The sequence below is a fragment of the Cydia fagiglandana genome, chromosome 19, assembly GCF_963556715.1.
Source record: "Cydia fagiglandana chromosome 19, ilCydFagi1.1, whole genome shotgun sequence".
NCBI lineage: Eukaryota > Metazoa > Arthropoda > Insecta > Lepidoptera > Tortricidae > Cydia > Cydia fagiglandana.
This window is the reverse complement of record NC_085950.1, coordinates 2,752,804-2,771,696: the sequence shown is the minus strand read 5'-3', so window position 1 is coordinate 2,771,696 and position 18,893 is coordinate 2,752,804. Positions and strand designations below refer to the sequence as shown.

Here is an 18,893-nt window from a genome sequence, read left to right as displayed (position 1 = left end):
AAATTAAAACTGCAAAAGTCAAGATGACATCCGGTGTCAGCATAGAAAAAATATGTCAATAGGTGTCAGTTTAATTTTTTAATGAATATCATTTTATTTTATTATTCAGGTTAGGTTACGATCGAGTCTACCGTACTGCTTGACGAAATTATTAATATAGATACATATGTACTTACACATTATAGATGTAATATTTGTAATATGTTTATACTTTATAGCATTAACCTATATTCTCATTACATCACTGTCCCGGAATCTAAGACAATCTATTCACTTCGATAGCTACTAAAAATCGAGAGCAAAGAGAAAGGTGGCATTCACCAGAGCATTTATTGACAACTGTATTAAAACAAAAGGTAAAAACAAAATACAGTGAAACCTGGTTAATTGGCACCTGGATAAATGGAAAACCTCAATAATTGCAACCAAAAGTCCGGTCCCGGTCCCTTGAGACCAAAAGGCCTCTATAATTGAAATTTTGGAACCTCTATAATTGCAATTTAGATTTTAGTGCTTTTCGTAATTTTGCCTCTATAATTGACCACATCGCAACTTAAGACCTCTATAATTGACACTGTGCTAAAAAAATCCGTTATTTTAGCTCTTGTTTTTACCTCTATTATTGAAACGAGTCTTGCTTATTACCTCTGTAATTGAAATAATGTAGTTGTATACAGCAGAAACAATATTTTAATAGCAATGATCATTTTATTTATATCTCCATCCAGATTTTAATTTATTTATTGGGTATCTATCACAGCCTGTATTAGGTGAAATAGTTTTGATCAATAAAAAACAAAGTATGCTTTTTACATTCTAATAAAACTTTCTTCTACAATTCAAGGGAATTTTTTAAACCCAAATGATAAGAAAATAAAGTGGTAATTAATGTAGTGTAAAAGTGCAAGTACCTATAGACGGAAGCAATATATAGAATGTAAGCGCGTAAATCTACTTAAAATGGTTATTTGCACCTCCATAAAAGAAATTTGTCAGAACGCAACCTCTATTAATGAAAACTATAATTGACACAACGATTTTTTGAACCTCGTTAATTGACACGACCTGCTTAAATGAAAAACCTGGTTAATTGACAAAAATTGGCCGGTCCCTTGAGATTGCAATTATCCAGGTTCCACTGTACCATAAAGACATAGACAACAAAATGTATAAAAAGCATAAATAACATATAAAACCTTTTTACTCGCATATTAGTCCTTGACAATCACAATAAGCACATGTGAGGTGTTAAACCTAAACCCACCAAACAAATAATTTCAAATGAAATTAAATGAAAAAAGATAATAATAAATAATCTTCGTTTTTCAGAGAAAAAAAAGAAAACTATAAAGGAACAAAATCGAGAACGTCAAAGGGCATGGCGTCAGCGTCAAAAAGATTTGAAGGCAAAGAAAAAAGATTCGAGGGAAGGAAAAGAAGAAGCAAAGAGAAATGATTTGCGAATGTAATTTAATTTCATATTTTAAATATTGTATAGGATTTATATTGTTATATAGGATTCATATTGTTATTATTTTATTTTATAATTTCTTTATTTTTTTCACAGGAAAAGAAGGAAATTGGACGAATGCAGGGCTTCTCAACATTTAGGAAATGTACAGCTCGAACAAAATCAATTTCTCACCCAACAACAACTTCGTATATATGAAGAGAGTCACGAATGCATTACCCCCAAAGTCATTCTACACAGAAACACAGATATTCCAGGTGATAGTAACTGTCTATTCCACTCACTCATACGTGTTCTGCAACTTCAGATTTCAACTTGTGATTTGAGAAGACAGTTACGTGTTTCACCTTATTTAAACTCCTGCCAGAATCCACAGGAAGCATATAACATACTCTCAAGTAACAATAAATATGGAGATTTGGATTGTTTATACTTGTTTGCAAAAATTTACAATCAAAATATTTGTGTGCATTTCCACAATTTCAACGTAATTTCAAAAAATGAAGACACTCGCTTCTGTCATTTTAAAGCAAATGATACACATAATTGGATTCATCTTGGTCTTCGTGAGCTGCACTTTACGCCTTACTTCACTGATGATCAAAAGAAGAAAGAAGATGAAAGAGAAGAAAATAAAAAGGAAAGAAATCGAGAACGCCAAAGGGCATGGCGTCAGCGTCAAAGTAGAAAGAAGAAAGAAGATGAAAGAAAAGAAAATAAAAAGGAAAGAAATCGAGAACGCCAAAGGGCATGGCGTCAGCGTCAAAAAGATTTGAAGATAAGGAAAGAAGATTCGAAGGAAGGAAAAGAAGAAGAAAAAAGAAATGATTTGCAAATGTAATTTTATTTCATATTTTAAATATTGCAATATATATATGATTCATATTGTTATTATTTTATTTTATGATTTCTTTGTTTTTTTCGCAGGAAATTGGACAATAATGAAGACCAAAACAATGTTGTGCAATGCAGGAGTTCTCAACATTTAGAAAATGTACAGCTCGAACAAAATCAATTCCTCACTCAACAACTTCGTGTATATAAAGAGAGTCACGAATGCATTACCCCCAAACTCATTCTACACAGAAACACAGATATTTCAAGTGATGGTAATAGTCTATTCCAATCACTCATACGTGTTCTGCATCTTCAAATTTCAACTTGTGATTTGAGAAGAAAGTTACGTGATTCACCTTTTATAAACTCCTGCCACAATCCACAGGGAGCATATAACATACTCTCAAGTAACAATGAACATGGAGATTTGGATTGTTTATACTTGTTTGCAAAAATTTACAATCAAAATATTTGTGTGCATTTCCACAATTTCAACGTAATTTCAAAAAATGAAGACACTCGCTTCTGTCATTTTAAAGCAAATGATACACATAATTGGATTCATCTTGATCTTCGTGAGCTGCACTTTACGCCTTACTTCTCTGATGATGAAAAGAAGAAAGAAGATGAAAGAAAAGAAAGAAAAAAGGAACAAAATCGAGAACATCAAAGGGCATGGCGTCAACGTCAAAGTAGAAAGAAGAAAGAAGATGAAAGAAAACAAAAGCCGAAAAACAAAGAATATTGCAAGCGGTATCGAGATAAAAAAAGAACATCAAATTTACAAACAGTCATTCATACTTCACAAATTGCAGGCCCGTCCACCGGAGGAGTGCCATATGTTCCACCAGCTAACTGTAGTTCCGAAATTGCAGATATATTGTCGAGATATGTACCTTCAAGTCTATCAATACATTCTAACTACAATTCTATCGAAGATAGAGTGCGTCAAAGGCATTTTCCTTCTCAAGTTGTTGAATCATCTCCACCTAATATACATCTTCAGACATACTCTGCTTTTCAACAGAATTCTTCTGCTCATCGACAATTTGAAAAAGATTTTGTTGAAAATGAATTTGGTCATGCTTGTGACATTTGTGACAGACTGTGGTTTAGAAAAGATTTGAAATATTTGGAGAATAACGATGCAACTCCAAATATTAAATTTATAAGAACATTGCTCTCAAACACTGCTATACTGAAAATAAAAATATGTTTGACTTGCTTTACAGCCATTCAAAAGCAACATATCCCACCACTATCAGTTTACAATGGATTCAAATATCCACCATTTCCAGACTGTCTTAAAGACTTTCCTTTGGACTTGGTAACTGAAAGGTTTATATCGCCAAGGATTCCATTTATGCAAATTCGAAGGCTTCGGCATGTTCACGGTCAATGTGGAATATACGGGCAGGTGATAAATGTTCCAATTGAAGTAAACACAATGGTGCATCAGTTACCAAGACAAGTGGATGATGACCATGCCATAACCGTTCACATTAAAAGGAAAAAAATTCACAAATCTAGCTACGTGTATGGTATAGTGACGAAGAGAAAAATAAAAGTGTGGTTACGATATTTAAAGGATACTCCTCTTTACAAGTCCTACGGCGTTTTAGTTGACGATGGTTTTTTGAACGATAGAAGTTTTGACGTTGAAGATGAAATCATCTTTGATGAAGATGGCGACAATGACATTTTAGAACAAATACCCATCGAGGAATGTTTAATGGCACAGCAGCAAACATTGATGTGGAATGACGATACGTACTTGAGAATCGCTGCAGGCGAAGGTAGTTTTTTATTTTTATTTCATGTTTCTTTAATTGATTGAACAATAAAATACATAATATATGATTTACTTTTGCTTTCATTTTTAGGTAATGCTCCAAAGAGTTTGCTATTTGATGAACATGCTGAAGAATTATCTTTTCCACAAATATATTTGGGGCATTTCAGAGAATTTAAGCATGCGGTCACACCCTTCATGATGGCTTCAAGTGAACTAAGGAGATCTGATCGACGAGGAGTAACCCCACAACACTTGTTGTACATGGCTATGAATATAATGAGAATTAGAATTAAGGAATCTCTTCATAGTATGTCAATGTTCAAGCATGTCGGCCAAGGTATTGCAATAACTAAAGAGCAAATACAATCTGATGATTATATTCACGGCTGCATTGAAACTAATTTGGCATTCCTTCGTTCTATTCCGAATTCAGCATATTATTGGGCAGAAAGAAAAATAGATCTTTTTGCTATGATTCGGCAATACGGTAAGCCAACTATTTTCTTTACCATAAGTGCAAATGAAATTGGATGGCCTAAATTATTACAATTGTTGCATAATTTGAAAAACAATGCGGAAATATCGTTTGAAGAGGCTGCAGATTTGCATTTTATTGAGAAAAGCACTCTTATTAATGAAGATGCCGTGACATGCGCTATATACTTTAATAAGTTAATCGAAATTCTTTTAAAAATATTACAATCAAAAAGGCACAGTCCTTTCAAAAAATACAGGATTTTGCATTACTTTAAAAGAATTGAATTTCAATATCGGGGTAGTCCACATGCGCATATTTTAGCTTGGTTAGATAATGCCCCAGAAGACGCCCTTAACAGAGATTATAATGAAGCTATCGATCTTATCGATTATCTGATATCAGTATCTGCTGCCGAGGCTTCTGGTGATATCCGATTACAAACTCATAAGCATACTTTTACTTGCTATAAAGGTATAGCATCGAAACCACAGCAAAAATGCAGATTTGACGCTCCATTTATGCCAGTTAAGAAAACCATGATTTTGATGCCTATGCCAGATACAGAAAATGGTTTCCAACAGTACAATGCTAAATATAATTCAATCCAAAAAAACTTGGAAAAATACGAATACAATGGTTTTCAATCATTCTACGATGAAAATGATATTGCTTCAGATGACGAATATGTCAAAATTATTCAAGCAGGAATTAATAGACCACGAGTGTTTCCAAAACGTGAACCATGTGAAAAGTGGAATAATCCATTTAATCCATTCATATTCAACGTTGTCAGATCCAACACTGACTTCCAATTTATAACTGAAGAATATTCTTGTGCAGCTTACGTGGTCGAATACGTTAACAAAACTAACAGAGGTGTTAGCAATTTACAAAGACAAATAATTGAAATAATGGATGAACATCCTGAATTTAATTTATTTGACATTACTAAAAATATTAGCATTAATCTTTTGAACCACACTGAGATCACTAGTCAAGAGGCTGCATGGTATTTATTGAGAGAGCCAATGTCAGAAAGTTCATCTGTTATTAGCTATATACCAACCATTTGGCCGGCCGAAAGGCATAGAACAAAGAAGACAATGAAAGAATTAAGTGAATTAGAAGATGATTCAACCGACGTATGGAAGGAAAATTGTTTCGACAAGTATGAGAAGAGACCTGAAGATTTAGCAGATATTTCTCTTGCTCAGTTTGTTGCTAAATATTATAAAAATATGAAGGGTGACTATGTACTCAGGGAAGAACCAAGAGTTATACGATATCGCAATTATGACATGGGTAAAGACTACAATGAGTATCGGAGAGAAATGGTTACTTTGCACCTTCCGTTCCGTCATGAAGAATCGGAAATTCTCGCAGAATCGCGATATCTTCAGTTATACGAAGAAAATGAGGCACTTGTTCTAGATCGAAGAAAAGAGTTCGAATCAAATTTTGACATCGAGAAAACATTGGAAATCTGCAGGGAGTTATGTCGTGATGTTTTCGATGATGAAAAGGAGATAAACGACGTCGTTGGTAAAATTCCTAATTGAGAGTGATATGCTTAAAGCATTTTGGATATAAGCATTATGGATTATAAGCACCGTTGTTCCACCTATGGCTGAAGCAGCTTTTCCAGTTGAAGCACAAGCAATGTATGTATACGTTAAAAATTCCATCCGTGTCAGAAAATCTATTATAAATCTCCATGAGTGCTTTTATTACAAACGTTTTACCACAGAATAAATAATAGTACTGCCGTACAGAAAGGAAATTTCCTACAAAACCGAAGTTTGACAGCGGTTCAGGGTCGTCTTATCTGTGGCCGTGCACGCAAAAGGAAGTCAAGTGATGTCAACCCTAATAATTGCTCGGAGCAATGCTGAGCCGAGTTTGACCGAAGTCAAGAGTTACGCAACCCTGCTTTTACCACTACCAGCTGGCCCAGTCAAATATATCAGCAATGGTTTTTGTGTTGGGCCGTTGTTTGATATTAAATGATGCATAGTGTGGAATAACATTTCTCGCTGTTCCTCGTTTGCTTTGCGCATAAGCCCATGAAATTCTGGATAAGGTAAGATATTCTCTTTCTTTTTAGCAATTGCTCCAAACTTATCAAACAATGCAAGCCGTAAATCATCATTTAAATCTGCGTTTGGAATGTTTGGATTGTCATATATTTGACATGAAATCATCATTTATATGAATAACAATATTGTGACATCCTTCAATTCAATTCCAGTCAATTATATTTTGCTTATTATTTATTATATATTCATGATTCCAATTAATTTTAATTTTATTATAAATCTTGATCTCATTGTCAAAATATTGTGTTAATGATAAATTTTAATGTACCACCTCTACTTAGCTGTAATGTATTATGGTACTAACAATATTGTATGGAAATTTTTTAATATTCTGAAATAAAGATATTTTGTTTTATTTTTTATTTAAATAGGTTTTCATTAGGAATACAAACATGACAATTTATATTACATTAAAAATTTTACAGTTCAGAACTGATAATAACCTTAATGAACTCAATTAGCGCTCTGTATGTCTGTATTGATGAGCTTTTTCGATGTTGAGTGGCAATAGCCTTGAGTGTGTACAATAAATGAATATTGTATTTTATCACATAAATGATAGTATTTTTATACTGATAATTAATGCAATTCGTGCAAAATTATTCCATAACCATTCCAAAATATGAAAAATGCACAACATTAATATTCAAGTTTCCACTTCTGCCGGCACTCCCTGAGTGCAGCCCGTTGTTTTTTTTATCTTTTAATTTCCGAGCAGTGCCCATTCGAAGGAAAAAATCGGGTAAATTTCCTGTTTACACATAATTTGCTCTAACTTTTGATTTCGAATAGGTAACTATATAAATGACTCTTTATTTGATTAAGTATGAAATGAACATTTTATATTGTTTTACAAAAGTTAGCTAAACCAACTACAAACAAAATGGTGGCCATCTAAAATGTTCACGCTTCCGCTTAATGTTTGCGATTTTTAAACATTTTCTGTGGTAACCCTATTGCACATCAAAGGTTGCTTTTTTCTAAAATATTAAGTACTTGCCCTTCTTATATTTATTGGTAAATAAATTTCATTCTCGTAGAATAATATCTTCTTTCAGAAAAAGAGTTGTGAACATTGAGAATTTCGAAAAATGGTAAACTTTGACCCCCAAAAAACCCATGTGGAAGAAACAATTAAAATATGTTTTTTTTTCTGAAAATATAGTTTGTCTTCATTAACTATACTCAGTAAGTATTATTCTGTTATTTTTAACCGACTTCCATTTCATAGAAGGAGGAGGTTCTGTATTCGGTTGTGGCTATTTTTTTTTTTTTTCTATGTACGTTCACCGATTATTCCGACATCCGTAGTCCGATTTGAGTAATTCTTTTTTTGTTTGAAAGGAGCTACCTCCGAGTTGGTCCCATTTTAATTTGGTTCTGTTCTGATGATGGGACCCATGAGGAATTGAGGGAACTCCTCAATTTTTAAAGGCACATGCATGGTGATTTGGGTGTTTTCTTAAGCAACTCGAGCATTTTCTCCCGAAAACCACCACTTTGATGAAATACACCTGATGATGATGATTGTTTTGATGATAATGATGATGATTTTTTAAATGTAGTATGTTCAGCGATTACTCCGGCACCTGTGATCCGATTTGAGTAATTCTTTTTTTGTTTGGAAGGAGTTACCTCCAAGGTGTTTCCGTATTATTTTTGGTTCTGGTCTGATGATGGAATCCATGAGGAATTGAGGGAACTCCTCAGTTTTTAAAGGCACGTGTAAAGTGATTTCGGTGTTTTCTAAAGTAACTCGAGCATTTGCTTCCGAACACCGCCAATTTGATGTAGTGCAAGTGTAGCCTTACCACGAGTTTGACGCTAAGTTAGCGACGCTAACGTCTTCGTAACTTACTGTTTTTGCATCTCGCTCGCACTAATATGCCAGTACGAGCGAGATGCAAAGAAAGTAAGTTACACACACGCTAGCGAATAAATCAATGTCAAACTCTTGGTAAGCTGGTAAGGCTACTGATCGGAGTGATCGGGGGTTAGGGTTAGGAGCTAAGGGGTCGGGATTAAGGGGTCGGGTAATGGTGGTTGAAGGGCTGCTGGTTCAGGGCCGAGGGGTACATGGATCAGGGGTTGATGCGCTGTGAGGTAGAGTGATCGGGGGGGGGGGGTTGAGGGATTGGGTCAGTGGCGGGGCGGAGATTGGATTTAGTGTAGAGACAGGAATTATAATTTCCCAGACAGACTCGAGAAAATTCCTGATTACATATTTATTAAAGTAGGTACACGAATTTAGTGTTAATCATGATGTTGTTTTTCATTCATGCGTCGCGCTCTTAACAATGCGTTAAAACTAAAAATGGAAAAATAAAAACTTTTTACAAAAAAAAGAAAACCGACTTCAAAAAGGATGAAATAAAATATTATCTTTTTTAAGTCTATGTGTTACCAACTGATATGTTTGAAGTCGGTGCCAAGCCAAGTAGTAACAATACCCGTCAAAAATAATCAGCTTTATGACTATAAATCCCATTAGAACTGTATTAATAACTATTATAAATGTGTAAGTAATTCTGTCTCCCTCTTTGTCGCCTTTTCATGGCTCAACCACTGAACCGCTTTAGGTGAAATTTGGCAACAATTCCTTGAATTGTTTTATATATTGAAATGTAGTCCTCTGAATCAGGGACGGGAAATAACTTCAGTCCCAATCCCACGCGTGCGTGCCGACAAATATGATACGGACTGTGCCAAGAAGGTTTCATCGTGTGTTCTGAGGTGTGTTCTTAGGTATAGTCGACGTCAAAGATATGTTGACACTTTTGCACCTTACTCCTTTGTAATAAGACGAAAAGTGTAAACATATTTTGAACGTCGACTGTACCTACAGAAAGTACGTTCATTGTCGTCGTGTAAGGCAATCCAACGTACATCCTTATCGAATCGCACCAAAATCATGGTATGCTTCAAAAGTTGGCTTGGCACCGACTTCAAACATATCAGTTGGTAACACATAGACTTAAAAAAGATAATATTTTATTTCATCCTTTTTGAAGTCGGTTTTCTTTTTTTTGTAAAAAGTTTTTATGACGTATATGGGAAATATGATTTTGAAGTGAAAACTTCTTTAGCGGCACACTTTTTGAGGTGGGGAAAAAATGTTAAACTCGAGACAGCGTAACGCGTAAGGCGTGACGTCATGTGTGACGGACAATGTCATTGTTTTTTATTTAAATGCCATCTACTAAGTTTCCCTCAAACTGGTATTACTCGTAATATAACTGTAGCAAGTCAAGTAAGTCATACATAGTGCTGCAGATATTTTGCACTAGATGGCGCTGTTATTAATATTTTGAGTTACAAATGTTAATAAGGTTGAGTTTTCACTTCTGCCGGCACTCCCGGGGTGCACCCCGTTGTTTTTTTTTTTATAAATTATTAACTTCGGGTTATGGCAATTGAGGTAAAAGTGAATCAATAAAAGACATATTTAACTTTTTAACCGACTTCAAAAAAGGAGGACGTTATCAGTTCGACTTTTTTTGGATGTTTGCTGCCTCAGAATTACATCATGTCGTTTGTGTGAACCGATTTTGATAGTTATATTTCGTTGCTTATCATGAACAGTGGTACAACTAAAAATGGAATGCTATTGCATTTAATATTCTATCTTTTAATCTTTAAAGTCGAATGGCATTTCATTTTGTTTTGTGTCACTATTCATGATAAGCGTCGAAAATTTGTGTTTTTTATTAGTATAAAGTTAGGTTTGTTGTACAAAATAAAATGCGCATTCATTTCCCTATCAGACGAAACAGTATTCATTTAAATACCTATTCAAAATAAAAAGTTTTAGCCTTATGTGCAAGTATGAATTAGACAAAGTTCTTAAATTTAGAGGAAACTGCTTGGATGTTATACAGTAAAAAAAATCGATGTGGCTTAGCACTTCGGGTACCACAAAGGATACCAATTTTTAGGGTACCTCAAAAGGAAAAAACGGAACCCTTATAGGATCACTCGTGCGTCTGTCTGTCCGTCTGTCACAGCCTATTTTCTCGGAAACTACTGGACCAATTAAGTTAAAATTTGGTACACATATGTAAATTAGTGACCCACAGATGGACATGGACATGTTTTTTTATTATTTTAAAATACATAGGTTCGAAGTTATTTAAGAAAGTAGCCAAATAATTACCATTCCTCCCCCTTAATCTCCTAAACTACTGAATCTAAAATTTTGAAAAAAAATACACAAAATAGTTCTTTAGACAGGAAAACCTATTAGAAATATGCAGTCAAGCGTGAGTCGGACTTATGTACGGAACCCTCGAAACGCGAGTCCGGCTCGCACTTGGCCGGTTTTTTACTAAGCGGAGGTCATGCAGCACACCTTTTAATTCCGATTTGTCGATTTCAGATAAAATGGCCCTGGATCAAGAAGTGGTTCCTTGCGACGGTTTGAGATGCGTCCACGTTTTAGTCAAGCAAGGCAAGTTAAAGTCTTTGAGCTTCGCCGAAAAACGGGACATAATTTCCGCGCCAAAACCAACACCCGACTTGTGTATTTCTCAGTCAAGTCAGCGACATAAGAGAAAATTCTCTAGGGCCGTCTACAAAACTCATTGGATTGTTGGTTGTTCCCATACAAATAAGATGTATTGCTGGTGTTGCATATTTTTTTCGAACGATATTAACGTTTGGAATAGTTCTGGCTATGAAGATTTAAATAATTTATCTGGTGCGATAAAGAGGCACACGAATTCCGGCAAACATTTGTCTGCAGTGATTGCTTTTAGCAATTTTGGGAAACTAAGGATCGAGGCCCCTTTGTCGCGCCAATTATCAGAAGACATATCAAAACATAACATGCGTGTCGACAACAATCGTAGTGTTTTTCAGAGGTTAGTCGATATTGTGTGCCATTTAGCACAGCAAGAACTTCCTTTTAAAGGAAACGATGAGTCAAACACTTCATTAAATAGGGGCAATGTTTTGGAACTTGTATCGTTGCTATCAAAATATGACTGCGTTCTAGAAAAACATGTTCAAAGCGACCAACCAAGCTCGAGCTATTTGTCTTACAAAATTCAAAATGACATTATTCAATCCGTAGCAGACGTGATAAGAGCTCGCATTGAAAATGAAGTGAAAAAAACTAAATTTGTTTCTGTTATAATTGAGGAAACTCCTGACGTCAGTCATAGGGAACAATTATGTTTGATTTTGAGATATTTCGGTGAAAACGATATTCACGATCGCTTTATGAGATACGTGAATGTGTCTTTAAGTCGCACTGCGGATGTAATTTCTAATATTATTTTAGAACTGCTGAAAAAACATGACTGCACAGAAAAACTAGTAGCACAAAGTTATGACGGAGCCAGCGTAATGTCCGGTATAAGAAATGAAGTCCAGCAAAAAGTAAAAGAGGTATGTCCTGAAGCTACGTACATCTGGTGCGATGCACATGACTTGGCCTTGGTCTTATCAAAATCTTGCTATAGGATTAGTGAGATCAGTTCGTTTTTTTCGGCCCTGCAGTCTATAAGCATTTTCTTTAGCCGCAGTACAAAACGAGCTGCATTTTATGATACTCATTGCAGCAAAAAAATGCCGAATGCGCCTGCAACTCGCTGGACATGTATGTCGCAACTTGTTAATACAGTTTTCGACCAAAAAGACAATCTTGTTACTGTGTTTTCCGAAATCTGTGACCATCCAGAGGACTGGGACGGAGATACCATTTTAGCCGCAGGAAATTTCGAAACGCTGATGAACTCATTTAACTTTAATTTCTTTCTTAATACATTCCATCACATATTCGAGAAGTCTGACAGCTTATACAATATTGTACAAAAATCCGAAGTAAATGTCTACTATTGTAGCAACAAAATCAAAGAGTTTCAAACATGGTTGCGGGTCGATTTCCAATCCGAATTCGGCCAAATATATGATAACACCCTGCAAAACCACGCGGCTCCTCGTATGAGGCGCAACATAAGTTGCGCTCAAACGGAATATAAAAGACTTTTTGTCGAAATAATCGACAAAATACATTCTGAAGTCGAAGAACGATATTCAGAAATTATTAAATTGAAGTTCTTTCAGTTAGTTAATAATAAAAAATTCGAGAATTATAACTCAAATTTTCCATCAGAGGCGTTAGATTCGTTATTTGAGACCTACCCGAACTTTTTTGATAGACAGACATTGAAAAACCAACTGGCGTGTTTATATTCCTCCGACGTACTTAGAAACTGCAACGTTTTTGAACTGATTGATTTCATCAACCAAAATAATCTGGAAGAAGCTTTTCCTCAGCTACTAAAATTGGCAAATCTGGTTGTTACTATTCCGGCTACAAGTGCTTCGGCAGAACGAGCTTTTTCGTCTCTTAAGCGTATTCACACTTACCTGAGAAATACACAAGGTCAGGAGCGTGTCTCCGATTTATCGACCATTGCCATAGAAAAACAGTTACTGGTAGATTTAAAACGTTCGCCAACCTTTTACTGTGACGTTATTGACTGTTTCCTAAAGAAAGACAGACGGTTTGAACTTGTATATAAATAGTTGGTATATGGATCTAATGTAAATAAATTATTGATAGATCGTTCTAACAGCACAGCACAATTTTATGTAAATAATTGGGGCATTATATATATAAAAAGGGACCTATCTAGGGCTTACGCCGCACAGCGTCGCGCGGCATTGTATTTATATCGGAGCATCATTAATAATGGCATTAGCGCCATCGACAATAAGGTCCCTTTTCATAGATAACGTCACAATTATCGTGTAAATATGTTAATATTGTATATACAAATGAAATTCACTTAAATAACTTAAACGGCTTTTATCAAAGCCACCGGGGGTATGCAATTGCTGATATGTTTGTAAAATTCTAGTAATAGTATGCCCTCAGTGCGCAATTGAAAATTCATGGTTCTCTCTTGCTTTTTCCTTTCTTATCTGTTTACATGTAACCATCGTTAATGTTTAAAAAAGCTAAATATGTAATTAGTAATTATAAGTTTAGAAATAATTTAGCTATTAAGGAAATAATTTGCATGACTTATTAAAGACTGAATGTACGCTCACTCAACCATTGTAACACAATAGTACTACATTTAAAGCAAATAAATGATTATTACTATTACCTTTTGTATTATTTTCGAGCTCCTGATATTTCGACTCGGTTACATGCATCTGGTTACCCGTACAAAAGGGTATTTGATACAAATTCACATTATTTATTGTTTGAATGTGAGCGGTTATAAATGGTGGTAGGGTTAGTATTTGGTTACATCACCATCAGCAAGAAATTGGTGTACAAAACTCTGACTCTCAATATGCATGTCAAAAATAAAAGTATAGTAATGTCAGACTAAACAATAAGTATTAATAATCTGCGGCCCTGACCACCGGCAGCTTGGGCCCTGCCCCGCTGCCGGCGGCACCCTAGGTTAGGTTTTTTATGTGTTTATAATTTTTTTTTATTGTTTTGTAAGTGTTTTTATATTTTACTTTTATATTCATATTATAATTAACCTAACTTAAGAAGAAAAATAAATAAAGAAAGTATTAATAATATTAGACCGTAAAAAGTCTGCAGCGACTTTGATAGCCCACGCAGTGCAAGTGTCATTTTGAACGTCAAACTGCTATGAAATTATGACGTATAAATAACACTTACACTGCTTGGGCTATCAAATCCGCTGCAGACTTTTATTGGTGCGACTTTAACAATATAAAAAATAATATTTTGACTGTATTTAAAATAAATTATTTTACACCATGCAAGAAATAACGAGAAACGTAGACAGAAGTTATTTTTAGATATCTTTTTTTAGGGTTCCGTACCCAAAGGGTAAAACGGGACCCTATTACTAAGACTTCGCTGTCCGTCCGTCCGTCCGTCCGTCTGTCACCAGGCTGTATCTCACGAACCGTGATAGCTAGACAGTTGAAATTTTCACAGATTATGTATTTCTGTTGCCGCTATAACAGCAAATACTAAAAACAGAATAAAATAAAGATTTAAATGGGGCTCCCATACAACAAACGTGATTTTTGACCAAAGTTAAGCAACGTCGGGCGGGGTCAGTACTTGGATGGGTGACCGTTTTTTTTGCTTTTTTTTTTTTTGCATTGTGTTGCGGAACCCTTCGTGCGTGAGTCCGACTCGCACTTGCCCGGTTTTTATGAAATACCTTATCTAACAACTCCCTACACCTTAGGGTTAAGAATAGTTACATACAGTGAAACCTGGTTAATTGGCACCTGGATAAATGGAAAACCTCAATAATTGCAACCAAAAGTCCGGTCCCGGTCCCTTGAGACCAAAAGGCCTCTATAATTGAAATTTTGGAACCTCTATAATTGCAAGTTAGATTTTAGTGCTTTTCGTAATTTTGCCTCTGTAATTGACCACATCGCAACTTAAAACCTCTATAATTGACACTGTGCTAAAAAAATCCGTTATTCTTGCTCTTGTTTTTACCTCTATTATTGAAACGAGTCTTACTTATTAGTCTTATTACCTCTGTAATTGAAATAATGTAGTTGTAGACAGCAGAAACAATATTTTAATAGCAATGATCATTTTATTTATATCTCCATCCAGAATTAAATTTATTTATTGGGTATCTATCACAGCCTGTAGTAGGTGAAATAGTTTTGATAAATAAAAAACAAAGTATGCTTTATACATTCTAATAAAACTTTCTTCTACAATTCAAGGGAATTTTTTAACCCAAATGATAAGAAAATAAAGTGGTAATTAATGTAGTGCAAAAGTGCAAGTATAGACAGAAGAAATGTATAGACCAGAAACCCAGAACGTAAGCGTGTAAATCTACTTTAAAGGGTTATTTGCACCTCCATAAAAGAAATTTGTCAGAATGCAACCTCTATTAATGAAAACCTCTATAATTGACCCAACGATTTTTTGAACCTCGTTAGTTGACACGATCTGCTTAAATGAAAAACCTGGTTAATTGACAAAAACTGGCTGGTCCCTTGAGATTGCAATTATCCAGGTTCCACTGTATTTACTATACAAGTGCGGAAAGTACGACATTCGCAACGAGTGGCGATAAATTAAAACACACCCAAAGGGAGTGTTTTAAATCGACCTGAGTTGCGAATTACCTATTCTTAGTTTTACAGTAACTATTATGGCCCTTCAAAAGTTCAAACTTTGCACACAGGCACGGAAAGTGCTCATTCCCGGAGTACTGTAATAGTACATTATTGTCGAGGCTCGGAAGTAGCTACTTGCAGGCTGAGGATTCGTTTTAAACGGACGACCTTGGGAGTCCGTTTAATTGAATCCGAAGCCAGCAAGTAGCCTTCCAGCCGAGTCATATATAGACTTTTCTCAAAAATGGTGCAACAAATATAGATATCATATAAATATTTTACAAAACCAACGTTCTTACGTATATATTTTCAGAGAAAAAAGCCCTGACCGCCTTTTTATTTTTTTAATAAAAAAAATAGAAGTGTATTTTTCTGCCGAAAATATGCCAACCTATTTGAGACAGCTAAATAGTCGCGGTACTAATCATCTGTTTGGCTGTTTAATGGGCCTGTGCCTTCATTTGATATGGTCATTTCAACTTTTAAAAAGTTTGGAACTCGACAAATAATGGAATTTGTATGCAACATTGCGGTCCCAAAATCGAGACTGCAATGTTTTTAACTTTTTAATTTTTGACTGACCATAAACTACACGCTTCGTGACCAATTTTTTAGACGGCAAAGTCGACTTTGCCGTCCATTTTTGAGAAAAAGATATTTCAGAGTTATTAATAAAATGGGGTTGAATTTATCAAGGTACTTTACTTCATATAAAGGCATTTTACTGTATATAAATTTAAGCGCTTTGGATAATTCTTCTTCTATGAGGGTTGAGTGAGAGGGTTTATATCAAGAACACTTTACGAGTGATGTAACTTGAAAGTGCGTAGAAAAACATGTTGCATATTGTCAAATTATCTAACAGGCAACATACAAGTCCCAGGCAACATCTAGTAAATGTATAAGCATGTATAAATAATTACACTTTAATATAAGTACTGTATAATTCATCTTTAATAATAAATAACAATAATTGGGTTGAAATCATTTATTTCTCATAAGAATTCATACAATTCATATTCATGAGAATTAGAAGTAACTAAGTTAACATCCCAATATTAATATTATTGTGAGAATATTACCCAGACTTCGCTCCAGGCAACGATGCAGATGGTCGAAGATCGAGAGGCCTGGAGAGCAGTGGTAGGAAGAATAACCCATAGGAGTCACGTCCCTCAGACATGAGGTCACAACCACGAAGAAGAAGAAGTTAACAACTTTGGAATTAACAAGTTTGGGTAAGCGTTATACAGTATTCACACAACATAAACAAGTACCTTAAAAATAAACTAACTAAAAACATACTCTTAAATTAACAAAAACATACACATATTTCTACAATTTTACTTTAATGTAACTACATTCCAATTTAGTGTACTCAAATACGGAAAAGGCAAAACATTATTTCTGCACAAAATGGGGACCATTGACAAACTCATTCATTTACCTTAGTAGGATGAATCTGTTTGGTAAGAACATAAGTTTAGCCATACGCGACCATATACCGCTCAGTACAAAATATAAATAATTCAAATATGTAATTGAGTATAAATAATAATAAATAAAAAAAGGCCGAGAAGGACAAGTCCAGCAAGTACCTAGACTTAGCTCATGAGATTACCGCCATGTGGGATGTTGACTCGGCGATCATTGTTCCGATAGTCGTGTCAGCGAACGGTCTCCTATCGAAGAGTCTCGACCAACACCTAGAGAGACTCTCGCTGGGTGGTTGGATCAAGGGTCAGATGTAGAATGCGGTAATTTTGGACACGGCGCGTATAGTACGTCGGTTCCTCACTCTGCGGCCCTGACCACCGGCAGCGGGGCAGGGCCCAGGGATCTTCGGCCAACTGCATCGTTGCCTGGAGCGAAGTCTGGGTAATATTCTCACGATAATATTAATATTGGGATGTTAACTTTGTTACTTCTAATTCTCATGAATATGAATTGTATGAATTCTTATGAGAAATAAATGATTTCAACCCAATTATTGTTATTTATTATTAAAGATGAATTATACAGTACTTATATTAAAGTGTAATTATTTATACATGCTTATACATTTACTAGATGTTGCCTGGGACTTGTATGTTGCCTGTTAGATAATTTGACAACATGCAACATGTTTTTCTACGCACTTTCAAGTTACATCACTCGTAAAGTGTTCTTGATATAAACCCTCTCACTCAACCCTCATAGAAGAAGAATTATCCAAAGCGCTAAAATTTATATACAGTAAAATGCCTTTATATGAAGTAAAGTATCTTGATAAAATCAACCCTATTTTTTCCGTGCCTGTGTGCAAAGTTTGAACTCTTGAAGGGCCATAGTTACTGTAAAACTAAGAATAGGTAATTCGCAACTCAGGTCGATTTAAAACACTCCCTTTGGTCGTGTTTTAATTTATCGCCACTCGTTGCGAATTTCGTACTTTCCGCACTTGTATAGTAAATAACTATTCTTAACCCTAAGGTGTAGGGAGTTGTTAGATAAGGTATTTCATAAAAAAAGAGATTGAATAGAATAATAATCTTTATTTCAGGATTACAAAGTCACTCTTTATACTATCAGAACACGTAGCACCCTCCATACCTTCACGTAAATATCCCCATCTCTATTAATATTACAAGAGCGAGAGAGATGTAGATCTCATTGTACAATAGGTTTTGGTTAAATGTACAGTCACCAAACGGTTATGCCATAGGGTTCTTGCTAAATTGGAGATTCTATAGCGTAAGTATTGAACAACCAATGTAGCTAGGACCCTGAATGGCGCAACAATCGCGGAGCGTGATGGTACCTTAAAAATACTTTAATATGCAGGTTCCCTCGTGATGTTTTCCTTCAGCAAGCGACCGGAAAATATCAAACGATGCTTAAAATGTACAGCTAGCAAAACTAGCTTAAGGTCCGTCACACAGGTGCGTATTCCGGGCGGGGCGTGAGCGTTTTATATGTAAAAGACGTGTTAAAGTCTTCGCGACACATGCGCGTTTGCCGGACGGGGCGTATAAAACGCTCATGCCCCGCCCGGATAAGGGTTACCCCAAATATGTCAACGCGGAATCGGCAAAATCCGATGGAAAAAAGCTTTATGTCTACGCAATAAGAGCG

The 18,893-nt window shown here is 35.3% G+C and overlaps 2 protein-coding genes across 2 annotated transcripts in view; one reads left to right on the top strand and one right to left on the bottom strand.

Moving 5' to 3' along the window:
- The window catches only part of LOC134673874 (zinc finger protein 501-like), a 62,031-nt gene that overhangs the window by 21,918 nt on the left and 21,220 nt on the right, over nt 1–18,893 (bottom strand). The window lies entirely within an intron of this gene.
- Nucleotides 1,346–13,754, top strand: LOC134673849 (zinc finger MYM-type protein 1-like). The gene is made up of 5 exons (XM_063531888.1): nt 1,346–1,465; nt 1,568–2,308; nt 2,399–4,104; nt 4,192–6,661; nt 11,053–13,754. Exon 5 carries the CDS (start codon nt 11,058–11,060, stop codon nt 13,206–13,208), a length of 2,151 nt encoding a protein of 716 aa, XP_063387958.1. The 5' UTR covers nt 1,346–1,465; nt 1,568–2,308; nt 2,399–4,104; nt 4,192–6,661; nt 11,053–11,057; the 3' UTR covers nt 13,209–13,754.